The 24,373-nt window shown below is 44.5% G+C and overlaps 1 protein-coding gene across 1 annotated transcript; it reads left to right on the top strand.

Moving 5' to 3' along the window:
• The first annotated feature begins 5,869 nt into the window (after positions 1-5,869).
• LOC139306863 (transmembrane protein 47-like) lies at positions 5,870-24,001 on the top strand. The gene is made up of 3 exons (XM_070930824.1): positions 5,870-6,098; positions 19,751-19,891; positions 23,823-24,001. Exons 1-3 carry the CDS (start codon positions 5,870-5,872, stop codon positions 23,999-24,001), a joined length of 549 nt encoding a protein of 182 aa, XP_070786925.1.
• Positions 24,002-24,373: the final 372 nt, after the last annotated feature.

Raw genomic sequence — 24,373 nt, 5'->3', positions numbered from 1 at the left:
AAACATGTTTGGTTGGGACTGCGCAGGTGCTCTTTCTAATAACGAGGTCCATTTCACCTAGGGAGGATGTTACCCCTGTTTACAGGCTTTTTTGTGCTTTTACTTTTTGGAGTATACTTTTAAAAGTCAAACATTTTCTCCTTGTCCAAAGAGAAGATATTGATATTACAATTAAAATCACATCAAATACAGATTAAAACTGTTGGCTGGCTCTGCGTAGGCTTTTATGGAAGCCCTTTGCCACCAAAAAGAAAAATAAATAAATAAAAGTTAGCCATGATGATTTTGATTTTCAAGGTGAAATGATGGCGTACAATGTCAAAACGATGAATTATCGAGAAATTGTGTCCAAATTATATGATAGTAAGTCAAAGGTTTGTGATACTAAATCAAAATTATGGCTGACTTCGTCAGAATTATAACATACAAAGTCAAAATTATGAAGTAGTAAGTCATGATGTTGACTTACTCACGAAATGATGATAGTAAGTCAAAAGTTTGGGTAATGATGTGATACTATTATTTATTGTTATTATTATTATATATATATATATGATTATGAAATACTGCATCAGGTTTTATGACTTAGTATGAGTATTCTTTACTTTTATCATACATACATACCAAAATTGGTCAATAGTTAATCAGTGCAGTTCATACTCTACTCTCTCAGACTTTTGAATTGGCGAGGATCACTTCCAAAAGTGTCCTCAGCAATGCTGTCTTTACGACACCTTCTGTAGTTGAACATATTTTCGTATTCAAAGACGAAAAAGTGCTATGAAATCATTTTTGTTTGGCACAGGTGAACAAAAGCTGTTGTGATCCCCAAACCACATTTGAACCCGTCGTGTTTGGACGATCGTGATTCTCCTCATAGATAATTCACCCTCATTAGTTTGATATCGGGGCCATTTATAACACCACTGCATCACCAGACAGCCATCTGGTACGTTAACAACAGGCCATTAAAGGAGCAATAATAATCAAACAAAAGTCGCAGCCAATAAGCTCCGATTGTGACAACGTGCCATGTTAATAGGAAGGACCCACCTCTACAAGGGAATAGCTGCTAGATTTTATGGTTTCCACTGCATTTCACATCCTAAGGCCTTTTTGTTACAGCGCACAAGACAGAACACTTGTGTCATTCTTCACTGAAATATCAAGGCACCTTTTTAGGTACCTGAAGGACGGCAAGTGGTTTTGGATGTCCGGTGCTTCCATGAACTACACCCACTTGGAGACAAACTCTGTCTGGCAAATGACCAGTCCCTGCGGTGGTGCTGACACCAGTGGCCACTTTCGCTGGACGGATCTTCCGTGTCAAGATCACCTTCACTTCATCTGTTCAACAGGTGAGGATCCAGGTCTTTTTACTTACAGGGCCAAAGCTCTTGCTTCACACACAAGTGTGGTGTTCAGCTGAAAGCGGCGGTTCATTTACAACCAGCTACCATGGCAATACATCCACCAGCGGTTACAGATGATCTTCCAGATATTCTGTATATAACAGGCAGACAATGTGATATATTCTTTCATTAGACCTTTTTGTGTCTGTGTGTGTGTTATTTATACAACTTTTTTCACACATGCAGTAGTACGCCTTTAAATACACTTTGGAGTTCTCCTTTCACAAGGTCTAATTTATAGACAGGTCTGAGTGGCTGATAGAATACAGGAGAGGACAGGTGTAATGGTAGTCTGTGTTTTTTGACACCAACTAATAAATAATCTGTGAAGAATATTCCTCCCTTACAGTTTGTATGTCTGGCCTTTCACCCCTTCTGCCCCTGTTTCTGCACAGACATGCAGAAAGACAAGAAACGAGTGGAGTTCTTCAGTAGCATCAGACCACCAACACTGCGATTACCATGAAGAGAAACTCAAGACCTCACTCCGTTCACCTGTCTTCAGTGCCCAGTCTGTATATTGTTCCTAGCATATGTACATTTGAATTGTTGTTTGTAGTTGTTTTTTTGTTTTTTTTAAGTTGAGCCAGCCAACAGTACAATCGGTGCCTTTTACTCTCTGTTGTGAAAAGAATTCATGGAATTCACTGTCTTACAAAACGGAGCAGACATCCAGTCAGATGGCGAGATTAACTGCTAAAAGGTCATGTTTTATTTATCGGATAGTTTAGCGAGGCTTCTGATCCAAAGTTTGCTAAAAAGGTTCCAGCGGCTTTAAAACTTGTGCAGTACCTATGAATATTTTTTTTACATTTCCTTGTTCTAATATGAGTTGAAAACACAAAAATAGTACATTACATTTACGTATTTAGGTGTGTCTGTGACTTATAGATGTACTGTTTCTCAGTCATTTTACTGGATAAAGCTAAACAACATATGAAATGGTGGTTGACCCTGGCTGGTAAAATTAACTTATTGATTATGGCGTGATTTTTATTTCTATTTCAAACGATGTCAATATTTATACCGGGCATCTACTTACGTCTTTTTTCTTTTCTTTTTTTTTTGCCTTTCCAAAGGGAAAGATATGAGAGCAAAAGTGTGAGGAAATTGATTAAATTGTGTTTGTCAGATGGATCACGTAGGTAGCCGTCATATGCATATTTAAGACCCTTTTACATTGTTCTCATTTTAATATGAATCCACTAGAAATCTAAGAAAGAGTCCCCTGGAGACTTGAGTTTTCAACCGAGTGGAGTTTTAGCGTCAGTGGTACCTTGCGTTGGCCGGCTACAACGGTACAAATCGCTTCGCGACAGTCAACATTTCCACCTGCAAAATCTATGGTCCATTAGCTAGAAATGAGAAGGAGAATTTTGAGAGGTAAATCTGTCACCATTATATCCGTTATTAGTGTATTCCATCTGTTTATCCTCCTGTGATAGTTAATATTTATATCCGTTATTAGTATATTCCGTCTGTTTATCCTTCCTTGATAGTATGTATTTATGTAAGGGATAGTTGTAGGCTGGTGTTAATATGTGCTAATTGCTAATGCTAATTTGTGAGCATGGTTTGTTTGCTGATTTCTATTCTATAAAAAGTAGTAAGTATAAAGTCAAGAATACGAATAGTAAGACATTAGTATGGCAATATCGTGCTCTTTACTCTTTTTATTTCTGCTTTGAGGACATTGTCTTCCCCACTGTGCGATTGTTCCAAACGAATCTCGCCTCTCAAGTTAAAAGAATATTAAGGTAAGCGTTTTCTTTTAGCTTGAGGCCCCGATACATTTAGGGTGAAAAATAGAATGACAAGTCCACTGAGCATCTTTGCACTGTCCCTGGAGTTTTTCCACGCAGCTACACTCAGCAGAAGACCCCCACACTGTTAGGTGCGTCCCCACTGGGGGACGCATAAACTGGATCTGTCCCCTCATAAAGAACATAAGTACAATTTGTCGAGTGCGTTCATTATTCTCCCGCTAAACGGCAATGAAGCACGGGAAGCGAAGTCAGAAATAAAACAAAATGTCCTTGATAAAGTCGCATTATGTCTCCAGGCTTATGTAGCTTTTACTTTACTGCGAAAGTAAGAGATTAAACTTGTTTGCATAACAGACTCTCCGTCTCATTTGTAACAGTTGATGCATCTTTTTGAAGTATTAAATTTAGTCTCCTGTTGTGTTTTACCGCTAAAAAAAAAACAACCTTGTGGGCCCTGTAATAGGATAAACAAAGTTCACTGGCTTTTACAAAATCAGCATGTTCCTTCATTATTCAGTAATATGCCACCAAAACACACCAGCACTTCCTGTCATTTAACTGCTAATGTTTAGGAGTATGGAGGCGATGTCTTTGCCTGAGAGGCGGTGTGTCTCGGAGATAAAAACAGTGCCTTATTAAGCTGCGAATGACCGATGTGGATCAACAGTAAGTCGATTCATTAAGACCTCTAAAAAAAAAAAAAACATTTCATTCCTCCAGGCTTCCATCCATCCATCCTTCTCTTTCACCTCTATCTGTTGCCCAAGCGCTCTCTCTCGCTCCCCTGCCTCTCCCCCATCATCGCTCATTATTGTCCTGATGGAGAGTAAACAAGGCCATCTCTTCCTTCCATCAGTCTCTCCATCCCCTCTTTTTCTTTCCGGTTGAATAAACATGCGGATGGCGCCTGCCTCCCTAAACTGCTCACCTCTGCTTTCTCGGCCTCTCGTCTCTCTCTCCGTCTCATCTCTGGCTTTGTCATTAGTATGCAGAAGAAACAATAATATTCCTTCATGCGCCTCCCATTTTCTCCTGCTCCATCACTGTGCTTCTCCCTCCATTTCTCTCCTCTTATTTTGCCCTGCTTAAATGACTGCCTGGAATTAAAAGAATCCCATTTTAAAGCGAGACTATGTAACTTTTGAATAAAAAAAAATGAAGGGGATCAGTCCTACTGCACAACTCTGGGATCAGCTGGTCACCCGACTGTTAAAATAGTCATTTTTAACTATACATTACTTGTTAACTATATGATATAACTCTTTCCATACATATTGATTTATTCTCCTCCCATACATATTTATACTACTGTTCATATTGTATATATCTGACATATAGTGGCACTTATATTTATATTACTGCCCATACGTGTACTTATACCTGCACTTTATATTTTGGTATCTACTCCTCATACTATATATATCTTCGCATATTCAAATCACACTGTTCATATTGTTAATACTATATATATTTAGTGTATTTGTCACTACCCCTTAAAAAAAGTAATCAAATCAAATAATCATTATTCATCCTCATATGTCTTGTTATGTCTGACCAACAGCCCAAAACTCAAAGAAAGCCGTCCATTTAAATTGAATCAGCTAAGAAGACCAGCATTTTTATTTATACAGTGACTTAAAGCAGCTATAAAGGCAGACAGACACAGTTAGCCACTAGCTGGTGAACATAGTGGCGCACTCAGCAGCTAAACAGCCAGATCCTAAAGAGTTAAAGGGTGTGAGTATTGGACTCATATTCATCAGGTGGACATAAACATGACTCCAAATGAATGCTAATGTTGCTCCCTATCTGCTGGAGTGGAATAAGCCAACCGAATGCCAACAAGCTGGTTACAGCACCTTAAAAAGGTGTCGACATGTCAGTGTTGTGTTTACAGCTTGTTTCTGCTGCCCCCCCCAGTGGACAAAACTTAACGCAGATTTAATTCAAAACCTGTGGTTTGCAAATGAAAACACAATACATCAAATGGTAACATTTATGTTTAATATTGTACATGGTTCAGAGCTAGAGTTTAGCCAGGCCTACTTTCTACAATTACACATCTGCAACATGTTGAGTCTGATTCTGACCTATTTTTAGATCTTGAAATGTGGTTGTTTCAGGCAAATAGGCCTACAACAAAAACTAAATAAGTAAAAGTAATTTCCCACCAGAGTTAGGCCTACCGGGAGGTATGGAGATGAGGTGTACAGAAAATATAACTCATGGAACAGCCATAAATAGGCCAAATTAAACGTGAAGTTGTTTTTAATTAGCCAAAAAATGTACAGAGTTTGGTTGGTGGCTGGTCAAGATGCCTTTGAATTTGCGGGACTTGGGCTCGGGACCTCTGTGTTTCTCTAATCGTGGCTACGGCCCTGTTTCTTTCTTCCCTTCTCTCTGCCTCTAGGACCCTGTGGCACCTCGAAGCCTTGACGTCAGCGCTGTAAACGGTGGAGGTCTCCGGTGCGCGGCGGCGGCGGCGGCGCTCACAGGCTCAGCGTCCGTCCAGCGCGCAACGCAGGCGGCTGCGGCGGCACCAGCAGCAGCAGCAGCAACTCTCAGCTCACACTTCCCCGTCCGACTCTCGCATACACTCACACACCGTCTGGAAGGGATACACCAACACACACATCGACATTCTCCCCGGGTTTTGAACCGGTCCCTCTTTTCGCCTCTATAGCCCCGCCAATGTCGTCTGCTGTCACCGAGACGGAGGAGTCGGCGCGCAGCTCCCCGCTGACGCCGCTGAAGCTGGTCGGGCTGGTGTGCGTCTTCCTGGCGCTCTGCCTGGATGTGGGAGCCGTGATGAGCCCGGCGTGGGTGACTGCCGACGACCAGTACTACCTGTCCCTGTGGGAGTCCTGCTGGAAGCCGGCGAGCACCGAGAACTGGCAGTGCAACAGCACGCTGGGCTCAGGTAATGAGAGGGGGGTGGCAGGAAAGTCACAATGTAGGCTATGGGCTCATAAAATCATAACCTGCTTAATCTGTCCCGTCAGGATAGAAGGTAGATACCCTGTGTCATGCATTAACAGGAGCTTTTTAGAACAAGGAGTTGTTCTGAATGACTGCGAGCTGTGCTCATGATGATGGAGAGATGCTTCCTCACCTCTGGAAGGGCATTCCTAGAAGAAAGTGCCCACAGACAATAATCTGTTGACTCTAGAAGCTGTGGGAAGGTATTGTCCCAGACCAATACTGCGACTCCCCGCTGTCTCTATCCAACCATAACAAAGCCTCATCCTGACAGTCCCTGTCAACCTGTGACTCCACTGGGATCTCCACATTAATTATTGTGGAGGTGAAATGAAGGGATTCTGCCGCCGCTTAAAATAGAATCACACTCAAAAATGATTTCCGGGTCTTTCGATGTCAGCTTTGAAGACTGTGAAGGCAAAAAATGGATCAATAATACGATGTTGCAGACTGACACTGATGCAGTTTGTTATGCCTGCACCACAGGCTTCTATTGCCAGTGACATCCCCTTGCAGTCCTGCTCAGCCCTCCTCTTCTTCTACTCAAAAGAGCAGCAGACGTGGGGGGGCCCAAATGTAGACGGTCGTGGCAGCAGGATCATTTCAGTGATTTATTGAGAAATGAAGGCTTACAGGCAGGTACAGGTGAGCAGGTGGGTGGGGGGGTGTCAGGTGACTGGGACTGGTAATAATTGGCAGATTATATTTAATATGAAAGTCATGAATATAAAGTAACTTGCAGGACAAAAATGCAATTTTAAGTTTCATTCATGGAAAAAGGATCTGATAGAGGGTGATTACGATTTTCTCCCATTTGTCAGACTATACACTACAATACCCCTGAACACACTATTTCTATTCTAGGGAAATACAACTAAAATAAATGCTGCTCAGGAGCTATGTCATGCGCTTTCTGCCTGTTTTTCATAATAGTCACCACCTTGATTATTAACACTGCAAAACTGCCACCACCTTCTCGGTAAATAACGCCAAATCTCCTGGGTGTTGCCGCTTACCTGCGCCTAATTCATCCACTTAATAATAGGAGAAGGAAGGGAGGGAGAAAAAGAAAGTGCTGGCTTGGGCTTATTTATTTGTTTATTTATTTTATTATTATCCTCCCCCTTCTTTTGTTGTCTAGAAAGCTGCCTTGTTGTTGTCGCGCCCGGGAGAGGTCTTGCAGTTTTGGGCAGCAGAGAGGCGGGGTTTGATCTTGGATGTTGGATTGGTTTCCAGGGAAACAAGAGTTCAGGTGAAAGTGGCTTTATTTACGACCACTGTGACAGTGGGAGCAGACTGGTGCTAATTACACATGGGGGCATTAAAGAGGAACCATTTAAAAGGTGTTTAAGCTGTCAGACACTGTGACACACACCATCTATCTATTTATGTCACACACTTGCTTTTTGAGACACACACACACACACACACTCTCTCTGTCTACCTGCAGAGCAAATATGTGACCAATCCATGTCTCTGCTGCTCTCTCTGTGGGTGGGACGGGATCATGATTGTGTGTGTGTGTGTGTGTGTGTGTGTGTGTGTGTGTGTATTTGTAGCAACTGCACAGTGTGTGTCTGTAACTCTATGCTAGTAAAGTAGGGAGTCTGGGTGTCTGTATGTCAGCGTGTAAATTGGTGTGTTACTGTGTGTGTGTGTGTGTGTGTGCCAATAAGAGGCTACCACGTTGAGCTGACCTATTTCTGGACAGTCTCCTCTGAAGCCCAGCTGAATATTTCATGTCACACTCTGATTTCTCTGTTGTTGCATCTCCACACCTCCTCTCCTGAGGACCTGTGCACACACACACACACACACACACACACATTCACTGACACACTTTGTGACCACAACTTTCCGCAGTTCCTCCCTTTCTTTCTTTCCTTCTCACACACATCCGGACTCCAGACCAGGACTCCCTAATTACGTGTCTTGGCATGACATGTTTGTGTCGGCTCATAAGTGTGTGAGCCTTACCAACACACACACACACACACACACACACACACACACACACACACACACACAGACATTGATCTTAAAATATGAATCACTCCCTTGGCTTGCTCCAACACCCGGGACAGACCAAAGCAGCAGTTTCTGTTAATTTAGCTTGTCCTTTTCATTCATCGTGGTGAATTTCTTTCTGTAGTAATGGGAAACTGCATTGATCGCCACAGGAGAATTGTCTTTTCCTGCGGCTTCCCCTGCGTAAGAAAGCAGAGCCACAACATTTGCAGCCCTTGCTGAAGTTGGCAGTTATTCATTGGCTTGCTCGTGGGCACTTCAGCATAGGGAGGTTTGAACCTGGTGGCCCGCCGTACTGAGAAGAGATGACAGATGTAGGGAGCTACAGATATTAAGAACAATACAAAATCACATTTATAGGCATTAATATGTAACAATGTATACATTCATTTTTGACACCAGAAAAATCATTAAAACTAGGGACTTGAGGGCTTAATTGAGTAAATTGAAGGGATTTGAGCAGGTGTAATGTGACACTGGGCCTCTGAAGACCCAGGGTATGCATTTAAAGGTTAAATTGACGTGGGAACCATCCGTCCGCCAGCTCCAGACAAATACGCTGTCTATGCGACTGCCCTCGCCCCCAACAGCAAGCAAAATGCTGTAATGTGTGCAGAGACGGATCGTGTAATACCTCAATCAGAGTAAGAAATCTTTCGTTCACAACATGCACAGCATAGCTGCTAATTAATTAGACTGAGATGGGAAAACAAAGGCTTAAAGGAAGGATCTCACTTTGCAGAATAAAACAGAACTGTTGTGAAAAGACCAGCTGTAGTAATTGGAATACGAGTGTCCTTGTTTACTGACACAGGTACAATTATAGTGTGTGTTGTCATATAGTTATCTAAAGCCCCTTTCAGACATGTACCTATATAAAAGTCCCAACAGAAATTGTACTCAGTCAGACGTAGTAATATGGGGTGTTTTTCTGCCGTTTATTACAGATTTGACAGCAGAGAGATGACGAGATAAGAGAGAGAGGGGGAATGACATACGACAAAGGTCCCCAGTCCCACGCTCACGTCACGTGGGACGGATGGTAGAGATGGAACCAATCCCCATATGTTAACAACTTGCAAGTGTTTGCATCATCAGACAACCCAAGACGCTTGTGCGATTACAGATTTGGTCGCGTGGGGGTTAAATTAAATCTAATTACACTGAACGACAGGCTTTGGCGGATGCGAGGCATCCATGTTTGGCTGGCTTTCCGGCTCCTCCGTATTATTAAGTGCCAAGTCGGATCATTTGGAGCTTTCACAAAAATCCCTGTCGTAATTACAATTTGGATGTCGGCGTGAGCGCTCTTTCACAAGATGGATAACGCCGATGTGACGTGAACATGGCATAAAACCTTGGCCACCAGTGCGCCTTCCCTTTTACGTTGTTGAGGACCTTCTTCTCATGTCAGATCAGTCTATATTTCTTTCCCCTTGCGGTGTTTGGCCAAAAAGGAATGTATTCATGTCAACTGCATGGATGGAATTATGAATATCAAGCAAAAACAAAAAAAACAGCAAGTGAGCAAATAGGAATTAAATGACAGTCACAACTTAAAGCTGCTATAATCAATATTCTTATGTTAACGACGGATGGAATTACTGTGTGTAATGTGAAAGGTGTCATTTGTAGTGACGAATCCACAGAGAATTACCAACCGACTGAAGTTCCCCTCAGCTCTACGGCGTGTTTTAGCATCTTTCAGCTCATTGTTTTGGTTTGAGGGCCCGCGACTTTCCTGTTTTGGTTCACTCTCACCGCTCTCATGGCCTTGTTTCCAGCAGGTTCCAGGTTTTCAATAAAAAAACAACTCTTAAAAACTCACCGTACACTACCTGCCCAGCACCAAACAGCAGACAGAGACACTTAGCGACTCGCTGCTGAACATAGCGGGGAGCGTTTAGCAGCTAAAGAGACAGACATTTCCCTCAGGAGTTGTGTGAGACAAAAAAAAAAACAGAGCTAAAAGTAGAGCGAATATTGGTCTTACACCCATCAGGCGAACACAAACACGACTCCGAGTGAATGCTAATGTTACTCCGGATCTGCCGGAGGTGTAAATAGCCAACTGAATGCTAAGAAGTTTCAGCTTCTAAATATGTGAATGTTTGCACGTGTGCGTCTTGTCAACACCCTGTCATTCTATTCTTGTGCACTTGTCAGACATTAGAAAACAGGCAGCACAATTGTCTGATAAATGATGAAACTGTGAGAAGGGGGGGCCGAGAGATCAGAAACAGTTTTTTTTCTTCCTGCATTTCATTATTTTCCAGTACTTGTCGCCCGCTTCCCTCTCGCGTACCAGATGCCGAACATCCCCTCGCACATTGTGGCTCCTGGAATAAAGCCGTGGCCAACTTTTACGCACTGGAACGTCAGTCAAACTTCAATAGCCGACCACCAACCGGCGCGTGAGATCAAGTCAGCGCCTGCAACACAGAAATTCCAGGAGCTGAATTCCCACCTGTTTGGCAAATGGGACGAGGCTTCAGATGAAAAATCTTATAGTGGGCGTTTGGCCTTATAGGCAGACATCAGGGGAATCTCTACCTGTCAGACACACACACACACACACACACTCACACTCACTCTATGCTCTGCTGAAAGATGTTTGAACCCAGTCTACTTTCTTCCTCTCTCTATTCTCTCTCTGCCTCGCAGTTACTCCTTCTCTTCCCTGCTTGCATCCTCCTGTCACCACCACCTCCTCTTCTACAGTCATTCATCCTTCCTGTTCTATCTTCCTCCTTGCCCCCCACCCCCCCCCCCCCTCCCCTCAAACCTTTTTTCCCCTTCTTACATGCCTTAGATTCCACGCTTTAAACTCAAACGTCAAGTAAACAAATATATCTTTATCACATCTTTATATATCGTTTTTCAGTCCAAACAAAAAAATGCAACACCAACAGCTTCAAAATGAAACCAAAGCACAATAAATTGCTGAGAACAAAAGATGTGCTGTTGCTACCACTGGGTTTGTCATTTACCTGACCTTGAGGGAAGATTTCCCAGGCTCACTGTTGGATTTGGTTACAGATACCATTACTGTGAAAGTGAGGAAGGCAGACAATGATTTCTCCCTTTCTCACGCAGCATTTGGTTGTTTGGAGTTTTGAAAAGAGGCGGGCTTTTTTTTCGGCTTATTAGCCAATTTTGCCGCGTGAACATTAACACATTTTGCACGCAGATGTGATTTTGAAACAAATTTAGTGGGAAGTGGTTTCCTGTTCTGACCCACACTCTCACCACTCAGCCCTTCTCATCTTTCTCTATCAGTCCATCGATCCATCCGTTGCTTTTACCCCCCGGCCTTTTCATCTGTACTCTTAAATGAATTGTCTTTTTCTTAATCCTCCTCCCATTTCTTATTTTATCTTTCTCCTTTTTGTTTGCTCCTCGTTCCCTTTCGTCTCTGTTTTCTTCCTCTCTTCCCTCCTCCCTGTCCCTCTCTCCTCCCCCGAGGGCTTCATTGTTACATTTCTAATGTTAATCATTCTTCCCTTGTAATTTCACCATCCTCCCTCCTCCTCAGCTGTCTCTCCCCTCCATCTCCATCTCTCCTTTTCGTTTTCCCCAGGGTCAAGGCTCTCCCCCTTTTCCTTCCCCCTCCTCCTCTCCTCCTCTCTTGCCCCCTCCTTCCCTTCCCTCCCCCTCCTCCTCCTCTGACTCCGTCTCTCCTCTCAGTGAGCTGAGCCCCCAGAGACGCCCGTTCTATTTGTAGCGGCTGAACGAGGAATGGGAAATGATGTGGCATTCAGCTCTGTGGCAGGCAGACAGACAGGGGAATAGCCAGGAACCTGCAGCTCCCACTTCGGGGCTGGTGGGGGGGGGTGGGGGGTGCATGTGCCTAAACACACATAATCCTTTTGGTGGATGCAAATCAAGCTTTCTTCAAAGCATTTACAGTATCACAGCAGCAGCATGTGGGAGCACATAAAAAAACGCCAGTAAAAGTCTTATCTATGGACATAAAAGAACAAAATTGTCTTAAACACAGTTATTCCTCTGGTATTAACTCGCAATTATTGTAGTTTTTTTAATTAAACCTCTTGTTTTTAAACTTTCATCTGCCATGTTTTTTTGTCATATTTTGCTTGTTAAACTGGTCTTTGATTAAATTTAAGCATTTAAAAAGAGACAAACGTTTTAAATCTGTGGGAAATACAGGGAGTTTTGGTCCAATTCATTAACACCAAGCACTCATTCCTGGGGTCTCAGAATTCTAGCTGATTATTTTCTATTTGTTGTAAAATTTGTTTTTGAGCCGAAACGTCATTTTGATATTGTCAACTGAATAATGGGGTTTTGTACAGATGGTCAGGCAAAATAAGACGTTGAATTGATCATGATCAGTAGTTGTAGTGATGCTTTAATTCGATCTTGATAGGTGACAGTGAACACGAGGGAGCTAATCGAAACATGATAAGGGAAAGCGCCTCGAGCTAAATGTTAACGTCAACATGCTCGCCGCATGTCCGCCCCTTTCGTTTAGCCTGTTAGCATGCTAACATTAGCTTATCAGCACGAAACACAAAGTACAGCTGCCGGTATTTGGTTAAATAGGCGTGAAGGTTTGGCCCGTGTCCCATCCGCTAACATGGAGGGGGCGGGGCTTATGACCCATACTGCAGCGGCTTCACTTTCGGGGAGCTGTCATGTCGTCCATCTTTATATACAGTCTGTGTGTCATCATCTTTACGTACAGTGTGCAGTGCCTCTCTAAGCGGTCCACAGCATCACCAAACAAACACAAACTCCGACTCCAAATAATCCATCCAACTGCATAAACCGTGACGCTCAGCAGCGTGCAGCAAAGCCGGGAAAGGTCAGTCACGTTGCATCCTGGCGCCAGCAATTCACGGAAGGCCTCCGCAGTTTGCCAGCTGTGCGTAAAACTGCGCAGGATTCTTAGTGTGATCCTCTGCCAACAAGTTGATCCGAGCAGATGGAAACATCAAGGGTGCTTCTGCCGCCGCTATCTGCACAGATCTCTGCATTGTTTTGTTTTTTTATACATATATATATATATATCATTTATTTATTTCTTGCGGCAGTTGTGTGCCCCCACAGTACCCTGAAGCCCTGAGCTTTTGTCAGCAGCCACCTCGGAGCCTTTTTTTAAAGATGTATTTTTACCCGTTGCGTCTGGTATTGATTCCGAGGTAATTGTGGTTTCTGGTGCTGAGCCTTGAGGGTAGGGGTCTGCAAACTGGACCTGCTCGGGTCTTATATCACGTTTAATTGGGGCGGGCTCTGTTTTGGATTGCAGAGTGCTACAGCAGCTATTCGAGCGTGACAGCTTGGAGTGGCGTTCCGGTAAAGAAAAAAAATGTGACAGTGCAGTGCGGTAATCCTGTCACATGGCAAACGGTCACATCACAGCAAGAAGTACAGTATGTCTGTGTGTGTGAGAGTGAGACAGAAAGGGAGGTGCGCAGCACGGCGCAGCACAGTGTGTGTCCGTGTGTGAGAAACTGGTGCATTTTCATTTTCAAGTTACACACCGACCAGTGTGTGAGTGCATGAGAGAGAAAGAGGGAGGATTTATATGGTACATGTAGCAAATTATACAGTTGCCTATATGTGTTCCAGTGTCCATGGTGCAATTTTGAAAAATTTTAATCTGTAAAAGTATGTGTGAGAGTTATAGAGAGAGAGAGAAGGGAGGCTTTGTATATTTTATGTGTATGAAAGATAAAACAGCAAAGGGAGTTTCACAGTTAAAGCTACCATTTTGTGTGTGTGTGTGTGTGTGAATGGGAGAGAGAGAAAGAGGGGGCGGGATATTTGCAACAGGTGTATCAGAATCAGAAATACTTTATTGATCCCCGGGGGGAAATTGTACAGTACCGGTGCTCCCATTTAAGAGTAAAGTAGCATAGTTTAGAACTAAAAGTATGTACAAAATATTAAAAAAAAATATAGAAAATAGAAAATAAAAAATATACACATTTACAGTATTTAAGTGAACAATGAGGTAAAAAAAAATATATACAATAACAATGTATATGTATGTATGTGTTGCACTGAAGTGTATGACTATATATCTATTGCACTTAAACATTTAAGAATAAATAGTGAGGTAGTATATGAACAGGTGAAGTAGATACAGATTTCCAGTCTCTTCCTGAGTGTCTGACACTCAGAGGGAGGAGTTGAACAGTCTGATGGCCACAGGCAGGAATGATTTCCTGTGGCGCTCTGTTGTACATTTGGGAGCAATGAGTCTCCCACTGAAGCTGCTCTTGTGTCCGACCAGTACGTCATGGAGAGGACGTGAAACATTGTCCAAGATGCCCCGCAGCTTAGACAGCATCCTCCTCTCTGACACCATCGTCAGAGAGTCCAGCTCCACCCCCACAACGTCACTGGCCTTGCGGATCAGTTTGTTTAGTCTGTTGGAGTCCGCCACCCTCAGCCTGCTGCCCCAGCATGCAACAGCAACATCCACCTGCATCTCCGTCAGCTTCTCACCCAGTAGAGCCGGACGGATGGTGTTGAACGCACTGGAGAAGTCAAAGAACACGACTCTCACAGCGCTCGCCGGCTTATCCAGGTGGGCGTAGACGCGGTTGAGCAGGTAGATGATGGCATCCTCCACTCCAAGTCGGGGCTGGTAGGCGAACTGAAGGGGGTCCAAGTGTGGCTTGACCAAGGGCCGGAGCTGCTCCAGGACGAGTCTCTCCAGGGTCTTCATGATGTGGGAGGTCAGTGCCACGGGTCTGTAGTCCTTGGAGCCACCGGGACGCGGCGTCTTCGGCACAGGAACGAGGCAGGACGTCTTCCACAGCACGGGGACCCTCTGAAGACTCAGGATCATGTTGAAGACGTGGTGAAGTACTCCACATAGCTGGGGGGCACAGGCTTTAAGCACCCTGCAGCCTTGCTGGAGTGGAGTCTCGTCAGCTGTCTTCTAACATGGTCGGCAGTGAAGCACACTGTAGAGATGACCGGTGGGGGAGGGGTGGTGTCGTCAGGCTGAACGAGGTGTGAGGAAAGCTCTCACAGGGGGGTGGGGGGAGTGGAATAGGTGGAGGCTGGAGGCAGACAGCAGAAGAGTCATGGGGGGGTTGAGCAGGGCCCACAGAGTCAAATCTGTTGAAAAACAGATTCAGTTCGTTGGCCCGGTCCACGCTGCCTTCGGCTCCTCTGTTGTTGGTCGGCCTGTAACCCGTGATGGTCCTCATTCCACTCCAGACCTCTCTGGTGTTGTTCTGCTGGAGTTTCCACTCCAGCTTCCTCCTGTACTTCTCCTCGGCCTCCCTGATCTTCACCTTCAGTTCCCCCAGGATCGTTCTCACCTCCTCCCTGTTGCCAGCTCTGAAGGCCCTCTTCTTTTTGTTCAGTATGGCCTTGATGTCCTATGTCACCCATGGCTTGTTATTTGAATAACAATGGACAGTCCTTGCTGGGACAGTGGAGTCCACACAGAAGTTGATGTAGTCCGTGATGCACTCTGTGAGCCCATCAATGTCCTCTCCATGCGGCTCACAGAGCGCCTGCCAGTCAGTCACCTCAAAACATCCCTGAAGTGTCTCATAAGCCTCCTCTGACCATCTCCTCACTGTCCTCGTGGTTGCAGGCTGGCTCTTGACTAGAGGCACATAACAGGGGTTGAGGTGCACTAGGTTGTGGTCTGACCTACCCAGAGCGGGGGGGAGGGGAGAGGAGCTGTATGCATCCTTAACGTTAGCATACAGCAAGTCCAGGGTCCAAGGTACACTGTCGATGTGTCATGCCAAACCGAAATAGAAAACACAACTTGAAATGAGGAAAAACACCCTCAATATAGGGATGGCCGACACTGACCTCATTAAGAGGATCGGGATCGTGACCGATGCGCATTTGGTACAGTTTCTAAAACGCCGCAAAAAACAGAGCGAATGAAGAGAAAGAGACAGTCGACTATTCCGCGTACGGGACAAAACAGTTGCATGCTGGCCACAACATGCCATTCAATTTGTTAAGCACGACTAATGTGCGCGTTTCCCGCCTCTCTCCCAAAATAATCTTAAAGCCAATACTCCCCCAACACCTGAGTTTGATCCAGGTGCCTCCCAGGGCTGCACGCACATTGATGCCCCCATGTGAGTGTGCTTGAGCTGTCAAAACAGATGGGCAGATCAGAGTCAAAGGAAACATCTTGGGAGAGCTGGGTGGGCGTTTGTCCCGGAAAAAGAAAAATGGCCGACGCCGTCACCTTCCTCATCAGCAGCATCGCTCAAACTGAAAATAACCTCTTTTTAGATGCTCTGCATTTGTAATACAAGATGCCTCTGATTGTACCAAAGATCTATCTTTTTATCTCTCCCCTCCTCTTTCTGCTCTCTCTCCTATCTTTAATCCCCCCCCACCCCCCGTCTGCCTCCCTCTATCCACCCCTGCATCTCATCTTTCACCTCTATCTCCGTCTCCCCCTCCGCCTCCAAATCTCTCATCTTCCCTTATCTCTCACCTCCACCATCCATCTTTCATAAGCTTTTTTTTGTTTTTTTCACCACGTGAGTAAATTTAGGCATCGCCCGTATTTAGGCCACTTAAATAGCCGTTAAATAAAGAATAAATCCCCTTAAATAGCCCTGCAGCCTACTGTTGATGCCAGCTACTGTGCATTGGCTTTGCATCTGCACTGACAGCTACATTTCTGCGTCAGTCGCAGCTCACTGATGTTTCATCCAGAACCATCCAGCTTGAAGTTTGCCTTTTAAGAGCTACTGTATGTCCTCAAGGAGCACAGATTATTGTATTTATTTATTTATGGGTTTTCTTTTTTGGTAATATAGCACTTCCTCGTTTGGGGGTGGGGTACAGAAACAGGTTTTACAGCAGCTTACATGAGCCCGGCTAATTTGACGCCATCACGATCCGATCACAGTGTGAAGGCAGACAGGTGGAATAAAGGGTGAGAGAAACGGTCAAATCCGGTCTCTTTGTCGTCTTGGCTGTTTCAAGGGTTAGGTTAGGGTAGGGGTCAGGGTTAGGTTACAACTGCAGGGGGGGAGTGTGTATTCAGGCTGTACCTGACTCAGAATTCTGTTCATTATTCATTCCTCTTTTCTTTTTTTTTCATATGAACCATCGAGCAACGCTTTATCGAACTCCCAGATTTTCCAACGGGGTTCAGCGGGACGTTCAGGGTGACAGTTCAGTAATACAGCATACAAGCCGAGCTGGCCCTCCCAGCTAATGCGAGCTAACCGCGCTAACGACAGATCACAAATGCGCAACGACAGCTGCCCTTACCCATCACAGACATCTTCTTCACCGGGCAGACGGGATGGCTTGACGTGGTGGGAAGATGGTACCCCGGAGAGCAGCGTGAAAGTGAGGGGCGCTACTTCTGGGGGCCGAGATGTCCCCAAAAGCACGACTTGAAGAATCTCAGTCGACTGAGGGGTTGTCCGACTGATGATTCAAACCTTTCAGGGGGCAGCCCTGGTTTGTATTTTCGGACAAATGGGCCTTTGGTCCAAGCAGTTAAAACGTTTTCAACCTTTAGTTTACGCTGCCGCAGGTGAGTTCATGTCCAAATATGTCTTTTATCGGCCATGTGTGCAAATCACACTTGCATCTAAAATCCACCTCGCCTTCTAGGATTCTAGCAGGAGGGGGAAAAAAAGAAAGTAGCTGCAGCAGAATACTCACAAATCTTGAGTGATACATGGCACCAAGTTTGGGTGTGTCTTCGTATGTGGCCATGTATCTGTATCTGTGTGTGTGTGTGTGTGTGTGTGTGTGTGTGTGCGTGTGTGTGCTATTTCAGTGTGCATCGAGCCACAGCCCTCCCTGTACATAAATGCGGACAGATTTTTGATAACGTGCCAGCAAAGCTTTTTAGCCGAGGCTTTTTGTCAGCTCAGGTATACTAAGTGCTCTCCCTCTTCATTACTTTCACCCGCCGCTGCTCTGTCCCCCAGCCCCTTCACGCCATCCTCACCTCCTCTTCCCTTTCCTCCCCCTCCACCTTCACCACCCTGCCTCCTTTTGGCATTTCTTTTCATGCTGCCCTCTCCGTGTCCTTGTAAGATTATGCCGGTGCCCCCCCCCCCCAGTTTATCGCCCATCACCCTCGCGGAGACGCTCACCTCCTCGTCGCCACCAAACCTCTCTTCATCTCACTTGAACTTGCCGCTCCATTTTCTTTTGTGCTTTCCTTTCTTCACCTTCCATCCCTTTCTTCCTTCCATCTGCCTCCTACCTCTCTTTCTTTTCCCTTCCAGTATTCTTTCCTTCCTTACTTCCTTCTTCCCATCCCTTGTCTTGATCCCTCCCTCCTTCACTCCTTCCTTCTCTCCGTCTTCCCCTGCGTCCTCCCTCATCCCCCCTCTTTCTTTATTCCCCCTTTCTTTTAACTATCTTTTCTCGCTTCCTTGTTTTCATTGATTCCCATCCTCTTCTCCCTTCCTTCATCTGCCTCTTCCTTTCCTTGCTTCTTCCCTTGATTCTTTCCCTCTATATACCTTGAGTCATCCCATCGTCCTTACATACGTTGCTTTCCTTACTTCCTTTATTCTCTCTTTTCCTCATCTCCCCTTGCTTCCTTATTCCCATCCCTTCTCTCCCCTTCTTTACTCTCATCCGTCTGTTCATGCATCCTTAATTGCACCACTATTCCTTCCTCGTTTATTTCCTTCCCTCTACCTTCCTCATTGGCCTTCTTTCCTCCTGTCTTTTCACCTGTCCTGACTTATTTCTTTTCATTGTTTTTATTTCATTCATTTCGTTATCATTTCCTAAACTTCGTCCACCCTCGTCTCCCTTCCGCCTTATCCTACCTTCCTCCATCTATCTCTTCCTTTCCTTTGTCCTCCCTTGATTTATCCACTTACTTCCCTTTCACTTCCCATTCTTTTCTTCCTCAATGTGCCTGCCTTACCTTTTTTACCTCTTTCCTTACCCCATTTCCCTCTTGCTTCCTTCTTCCCACCACTTTTCCCTTCCCAACCCCTTTGCTCTCTTTCTGCTCCCTTAATGACATCACTTTTCCTCCCCATCCCCTTTCCCTTCTCCCCAGCTTCCCCTTTCTTGGTTCCTCCTTTTCTTTCCAACATATTTCATTCTTTTTTCATCCCCTGCCTTCCTACCTTTTTCTTAACTTTCCATCCAACTCCCTTTCATTTTTCTCATCCTGTCCACTTGCCTCCCTTCTTTCCTTCTATATCATTTGTTCTATATCCTCTTCCCTCCATTTCCTCCTTGCTTCCTTATTTTTCCTTCACTCTTTTATTTGTTCATGCTTCCTTAATTTCACCACCATTCTTCATCAATGTGTCTTTCCTTCCACTTCCCATCCCTTTCTCTCTTCCATGTGCTCCGTCTTCCTTCCCTCCTTCTTACCCCACATCCTTTCTTCCTTACGTCCTTACCCCCCTCCCTTGTACCCCCTTTACTCAACACACATGTTGGTGGTAAAAGGCTCTTCTTCTCCTCCTAGGCCGAGCTGTGGTATGCGTTGACTATATTGCATTTATTCATGAACGTTCTCTCTCTCCTCACCACTTTCTCTCTATTACTCCCCCACCTGTTCTTCCTCCCTCACCCCCTCCCACCTCCCCTCTCCAGATTGGCAGGTTGCTACGCTGGCCCTGTTGCTAGGGGGTGGAGCCCTGGTGCTGATGTCATTCCTGGTCGCTCTGGTCGCCGTGTGCATCGGCACGAGACGGCGATTCTACGCACCCGTTGCCTTCATGCTCTTCGCTGCAGGTCAGCGCACACATGCGCACACACACACACACAATTAACTGTAGTCCATACGCAATCACACCAGTCCTGGGTCGAAGGCCACACACTCATTATGTGCTAAAATACACACGCCTAATGACACACGCACACACACACACACTTAATTAGCCAATTTAAACAAGGTAACTGGAAGGTTGCAGGGCAATCACATTGAAAACTGACATGCATTTAAATGATAATCCTTACTTACTCATTAAATAGGCGCACAGACTGCACACACACACACACACACATTTTTACATTCACGCTTGACACACACACAATCCCTCTCTCCCTCAAACTCATTTAGAGAAAATCTTATTTTTATTATTCGGGCCCAGCAGGGTCGGAGTGGAGTGTCACGCCTGTCTGTTTAATTTCCCCAGCCAGCCCGCAATCTCAAGTTGGACAACTGTCAAGTTTCCACACTTTCCCCCGTTCTCACCCTTCCGGAATAATTGGAAAAATTTCATTTTTTTTTTTTTTTAGGCGTGAAATGTTTCATTTTGCAAAGCTGGATGTGTTGCCTGTCGGACGTTTTTTTCTCAATGCGATACGGCAGCAAAGAGGAAATCTTCTTAACTTTAAGGGACACTGTAGAGATTTACAGAAGCTGTGTGATTTCTCCTGAACTGGGAGTCTTCACATCCTGAAAAATACTTCCAAAGCGTGCACGAGAGAGGAAAATTCATGAACGGATTGGAATTAAACATCCTTATTATGTTTGGATTGACATTTGACTGCTCATTCAAATAGAGTCATTTTGCATGCTGTAATGATTGAGAGGCTTTTCTGTCTTCAGCCTCATCAAAAGAAACAGACGGTGTGACATTTCAAGCTTGAAGACATATGGTTCCAGAAGTATTTCTCCCCACTGTAAATTCTCATTTCAACCTTTTCCTTAAGATATTCTCAATGCCTTTAGCATTAGCAAGTCTCCTGGACAATGTAATGACGCTATAGTTTATGTAATGGCTGATTTCAATTTCTGAGAAATCGTGTTTTTTTTCCATCAGGTTTGGCATGGCAGACGGTTTAGAATACTAAGCTTCTGCTGCCATTATTGTACAAAAGAATCCAGTCAGAGGTGCGCATCAGAAAGCAAATTCAAAATGGTTTGCTGTTGCAAATCATTCAGAACTGACCTCTAATCTGAGAGTGAACTGATTAAAACCAAACGTATTATTTGGTTTCTAAAAAGACAAACTTCAGCTTCCACCGATTAGCCGTTTAGTTCGCTTCAAAAGCTGCTGCTTTTGCTACCCCACAGTTGTTTCACTGCTCACCTTGATGTAGTGATGTAGAAGTGCACTCCGGGATTTGTCAGTGCACCGTGACATCACTGTTGGGCGTGGTTACAGGCGCACACTTCTGACCACAGCCACACACAGTATATAACAGATAAATCCAGCAGTTTAGTCTGTGGAAATCCTGGCTTTTGAGATGTTAAATCCATTGTATGTTGAATTCAAAAGTTTCCAACTTTAGCGCAGCACTAGTGGTAGTATAATAAAGATACAGTGGCAGACAGCAATGCACTAATGCTAATTTTCCTATGCTAAAAAAATTCTACGCATAGTGGCTTTAAAATATTAACAATGGAAGTGACTTTAAAAGATGAAGATAGCAACGCAAATGTAAGTTAGCAGGGATCAAAACCTGCTGAGAAAACAAGTTTTTCTCGTGAGGCTGATTCTTACCATAAAGAAAGTGCAGCAAGTTATTAAAACTGGATTACGTTGTTTGTCATTTTCAGCACCATGAGTTGGAACCTGAACAAAATGTGCCCGCACACTCATTAAACTTTTGAGAAGCATTTTGCTTTGCAAAAAGTCCAAATGCACTGCTTTGACTCAAAGATAATGACGTAATGTATCATTCTAGTGCTTGGAAAAAACATAGAACAGTAATCTATGAATATTTAACATACAAACAAAAACCACTCGCTGTCTAAATGTACTTGTTTTCCCTGTGATTGGGCACAAACAGCCTCTCTACACGATATCTTAAAAGCCGAGCACAGAGGCAAAGTGTTTTCTGGTGGACTACAAAGGGACATTCAGGGAATGATAGATCCCATACACGCTTCTTAAAAGCCAAGTACTTCTTTAAGGCTTGTTTTTCACACCATCTGTGTTAATATTTGCTTGTTTTTGGATATTATGCATTTTTTTTGCGTGCAGGAAAGTGCCAGAGCTGGTTCATGTTCCCACAAGATGAATTCCCTTTGAAGAAATAACGATTGATGTGGTCGCCTTTGTTCCGCTGCCATCCATCTCTCTCCCCCTTCCCTTTTTAAACATCTCTCTCTCTCTCTGCCTGTTCTCCCCCCTTCCTCTCCCCCGTGCTCCCTTCACCTCCCCTCATCCCTCCATTCCTCCCTAAACTGGTTCTGTTTCCTTTGACCCTATGGGCCAACTCTGATCCTCCTCCTCCGTCGCATTCTTCCAGGTCCTCCATCCACCCTCTCTCCTCTTTTTTTCCCCTTTTCTCCCCTCTCCTTCCCTCTCGCCTGATCAAGTTTGATTTATTTTGTTTTTCTACAATGTGCTAAATGAACTAAACAGAGCTAAATGACATCCCCACCGGGCAAACGACTCTCTTCTCGACCCAGTCGATGCTAATTTCGGCTATTTTTCTCGTATTTCTAAACTGTTTTGTACGTGACTGCTAAAGAATGTAGGAGACAAAAAGGGTGTGTGACCAAATCCCATGAACCAAACCTCATTCAACTTTACTTCAGAGGAAGTTTGCTCAGAATCTACTTTTGATTCATTAATAAATAACGAATAAAAAAATAAAATATTGACCCCCCTACTGTGTAATCTACCATTTTGAAGTTTTGAGTACAAATATCTGTCTTCCATGTTGACTCACATATTTGTACTAATGTACAGCTGTTGTTTTAGAATTGATAGATTACGCACACCATAAATATTTTCAACGTTTACAACCCTTCTGCCTCTTCCAGCTGGCACCCAGGCTGCTATCTTGTTGTAATAGCTACACTAAATACAGCTGCTGTCTACAGTATATTTAAAAAACATGTATTTCTTCTAACCTTCCTTCCTCATCATCCACTTCATTTTCTGCACGATCTATAAATTCTAGCTTCTTTGCCGACTATAGACAGGTTTCCCACTTGTAATCGTAGATGTGCATCAAGTCGGGGTAGAAAGCATATTGTTACAGTGTCATGATAGCTTGTACATGGACATTTTCGCTATTTCACAGTGGTGTTTTGAGCTATATGCCAGCATCAACATGCTAATATTCTCACATTATGTTAAGCATGTGCAATGTTGACCATGTTCACGCAGTTTAGCATGCTAACATTTGCTAATTAGCACAAAACACAAAATACAGCTGAAGCTGAATGTCATTAGTTTTGCTGGTGTTTTGTCATAAACCAAAGTACTGGACATAACTGGAATGAATGTCTACCAAATATCATGGCAATTGGCAACAGTCGTTGACACATTTAGCTCATAAACTACAAACGTCAACCTCGTGGTGGCGTGAAATGAAAAGTCAGGTGATCACCAAAGTCACTTTATCCTCTGGGGACCGTGGATATGATGGCAATTCATCCAATAGATTCTGAGAAATGTCAGTCAGGACCAAAGTGGTGGATCGACTGTCCCGCATTGCCACCCCCAGAGCCACGCTGCTAGCATAGCTAAAAAAGCAACCCGCTGGAAACCCGTGAAAATACTTTTTCGGAGGGGAATTTGTGTGTGGCACTCACATTTCCAAAACTTTCCTTCCTGGCCACCTCAAGTTGATGGAAATCTCTTGGCTCTGACCAGCTCACAGTTACTCACAGCTACTCACAGCTACTCTGCTTTGTTTTAAACTCACTGCATGCTCATGATACGTTGCCTTGTATTCACCGTCTGCATATCTCCTCCAGTTGTCCTCCAGGCTTGCAGCTTGGTCCTCTACCCCATCAAGTTCATCGAGAGCATCAACCTGAGGATCTACCACGAGTTCAACTGGGGCTACGGCCTGGCCTGGGGGGGAACCATCTTCTCCTTTGGCGGGGGAATCCTCTACTGCCTCAACCCCAAGAACTACGAGGAGTATTACTAGCTCCGCTTCAAGCCGAGGACCGTACAGTCACATGCCGGGAGAGGTATTCAAGGGGGTTTGGGGATATTTTCCTTTAACGGCTCAATTCCTAAGAACTATAAGGAATACTATACACCCTATCTGAGCCAAGAACTGTATCGCCACAAGCTTCCCCTCCTGGGGAATTCAGCTGTCGATCTGGGGATTTCTTTTCTTGCCTTAGTCAACAAAAATGTGAGCTCTGAGGCTGTTGGGTTTTTGAATTTACAGCCCTACCATCACCAGGTTGGTCCTGGGGAGGGGTCATGGGGTGGGAAGGAGTCTAGTGTATTCCTAGGACTTGTGACACACCTGGTAGAACTGACAGCCCTGCATTAACAAAGGATGGAGGTA

The sequence above is a fragment of the Enoplosus armatus genome, chromosome 24 (assembly GCF_043641665.1).
Source record: "Enoplosus armatus isolate fEnoArm2 chromosome 24, fEnoArm2.hap1, whole genome shotgun sequence".
NCBI lineage: Eukaryota > Metazoa > Chordata > Actinopteri > Centrarchiformes > Enoplosidae > Enoplosus > Enoplosus armatus.
This window is presented reverse-complemented; position numbering and strand designations above follow the sequence as displayed.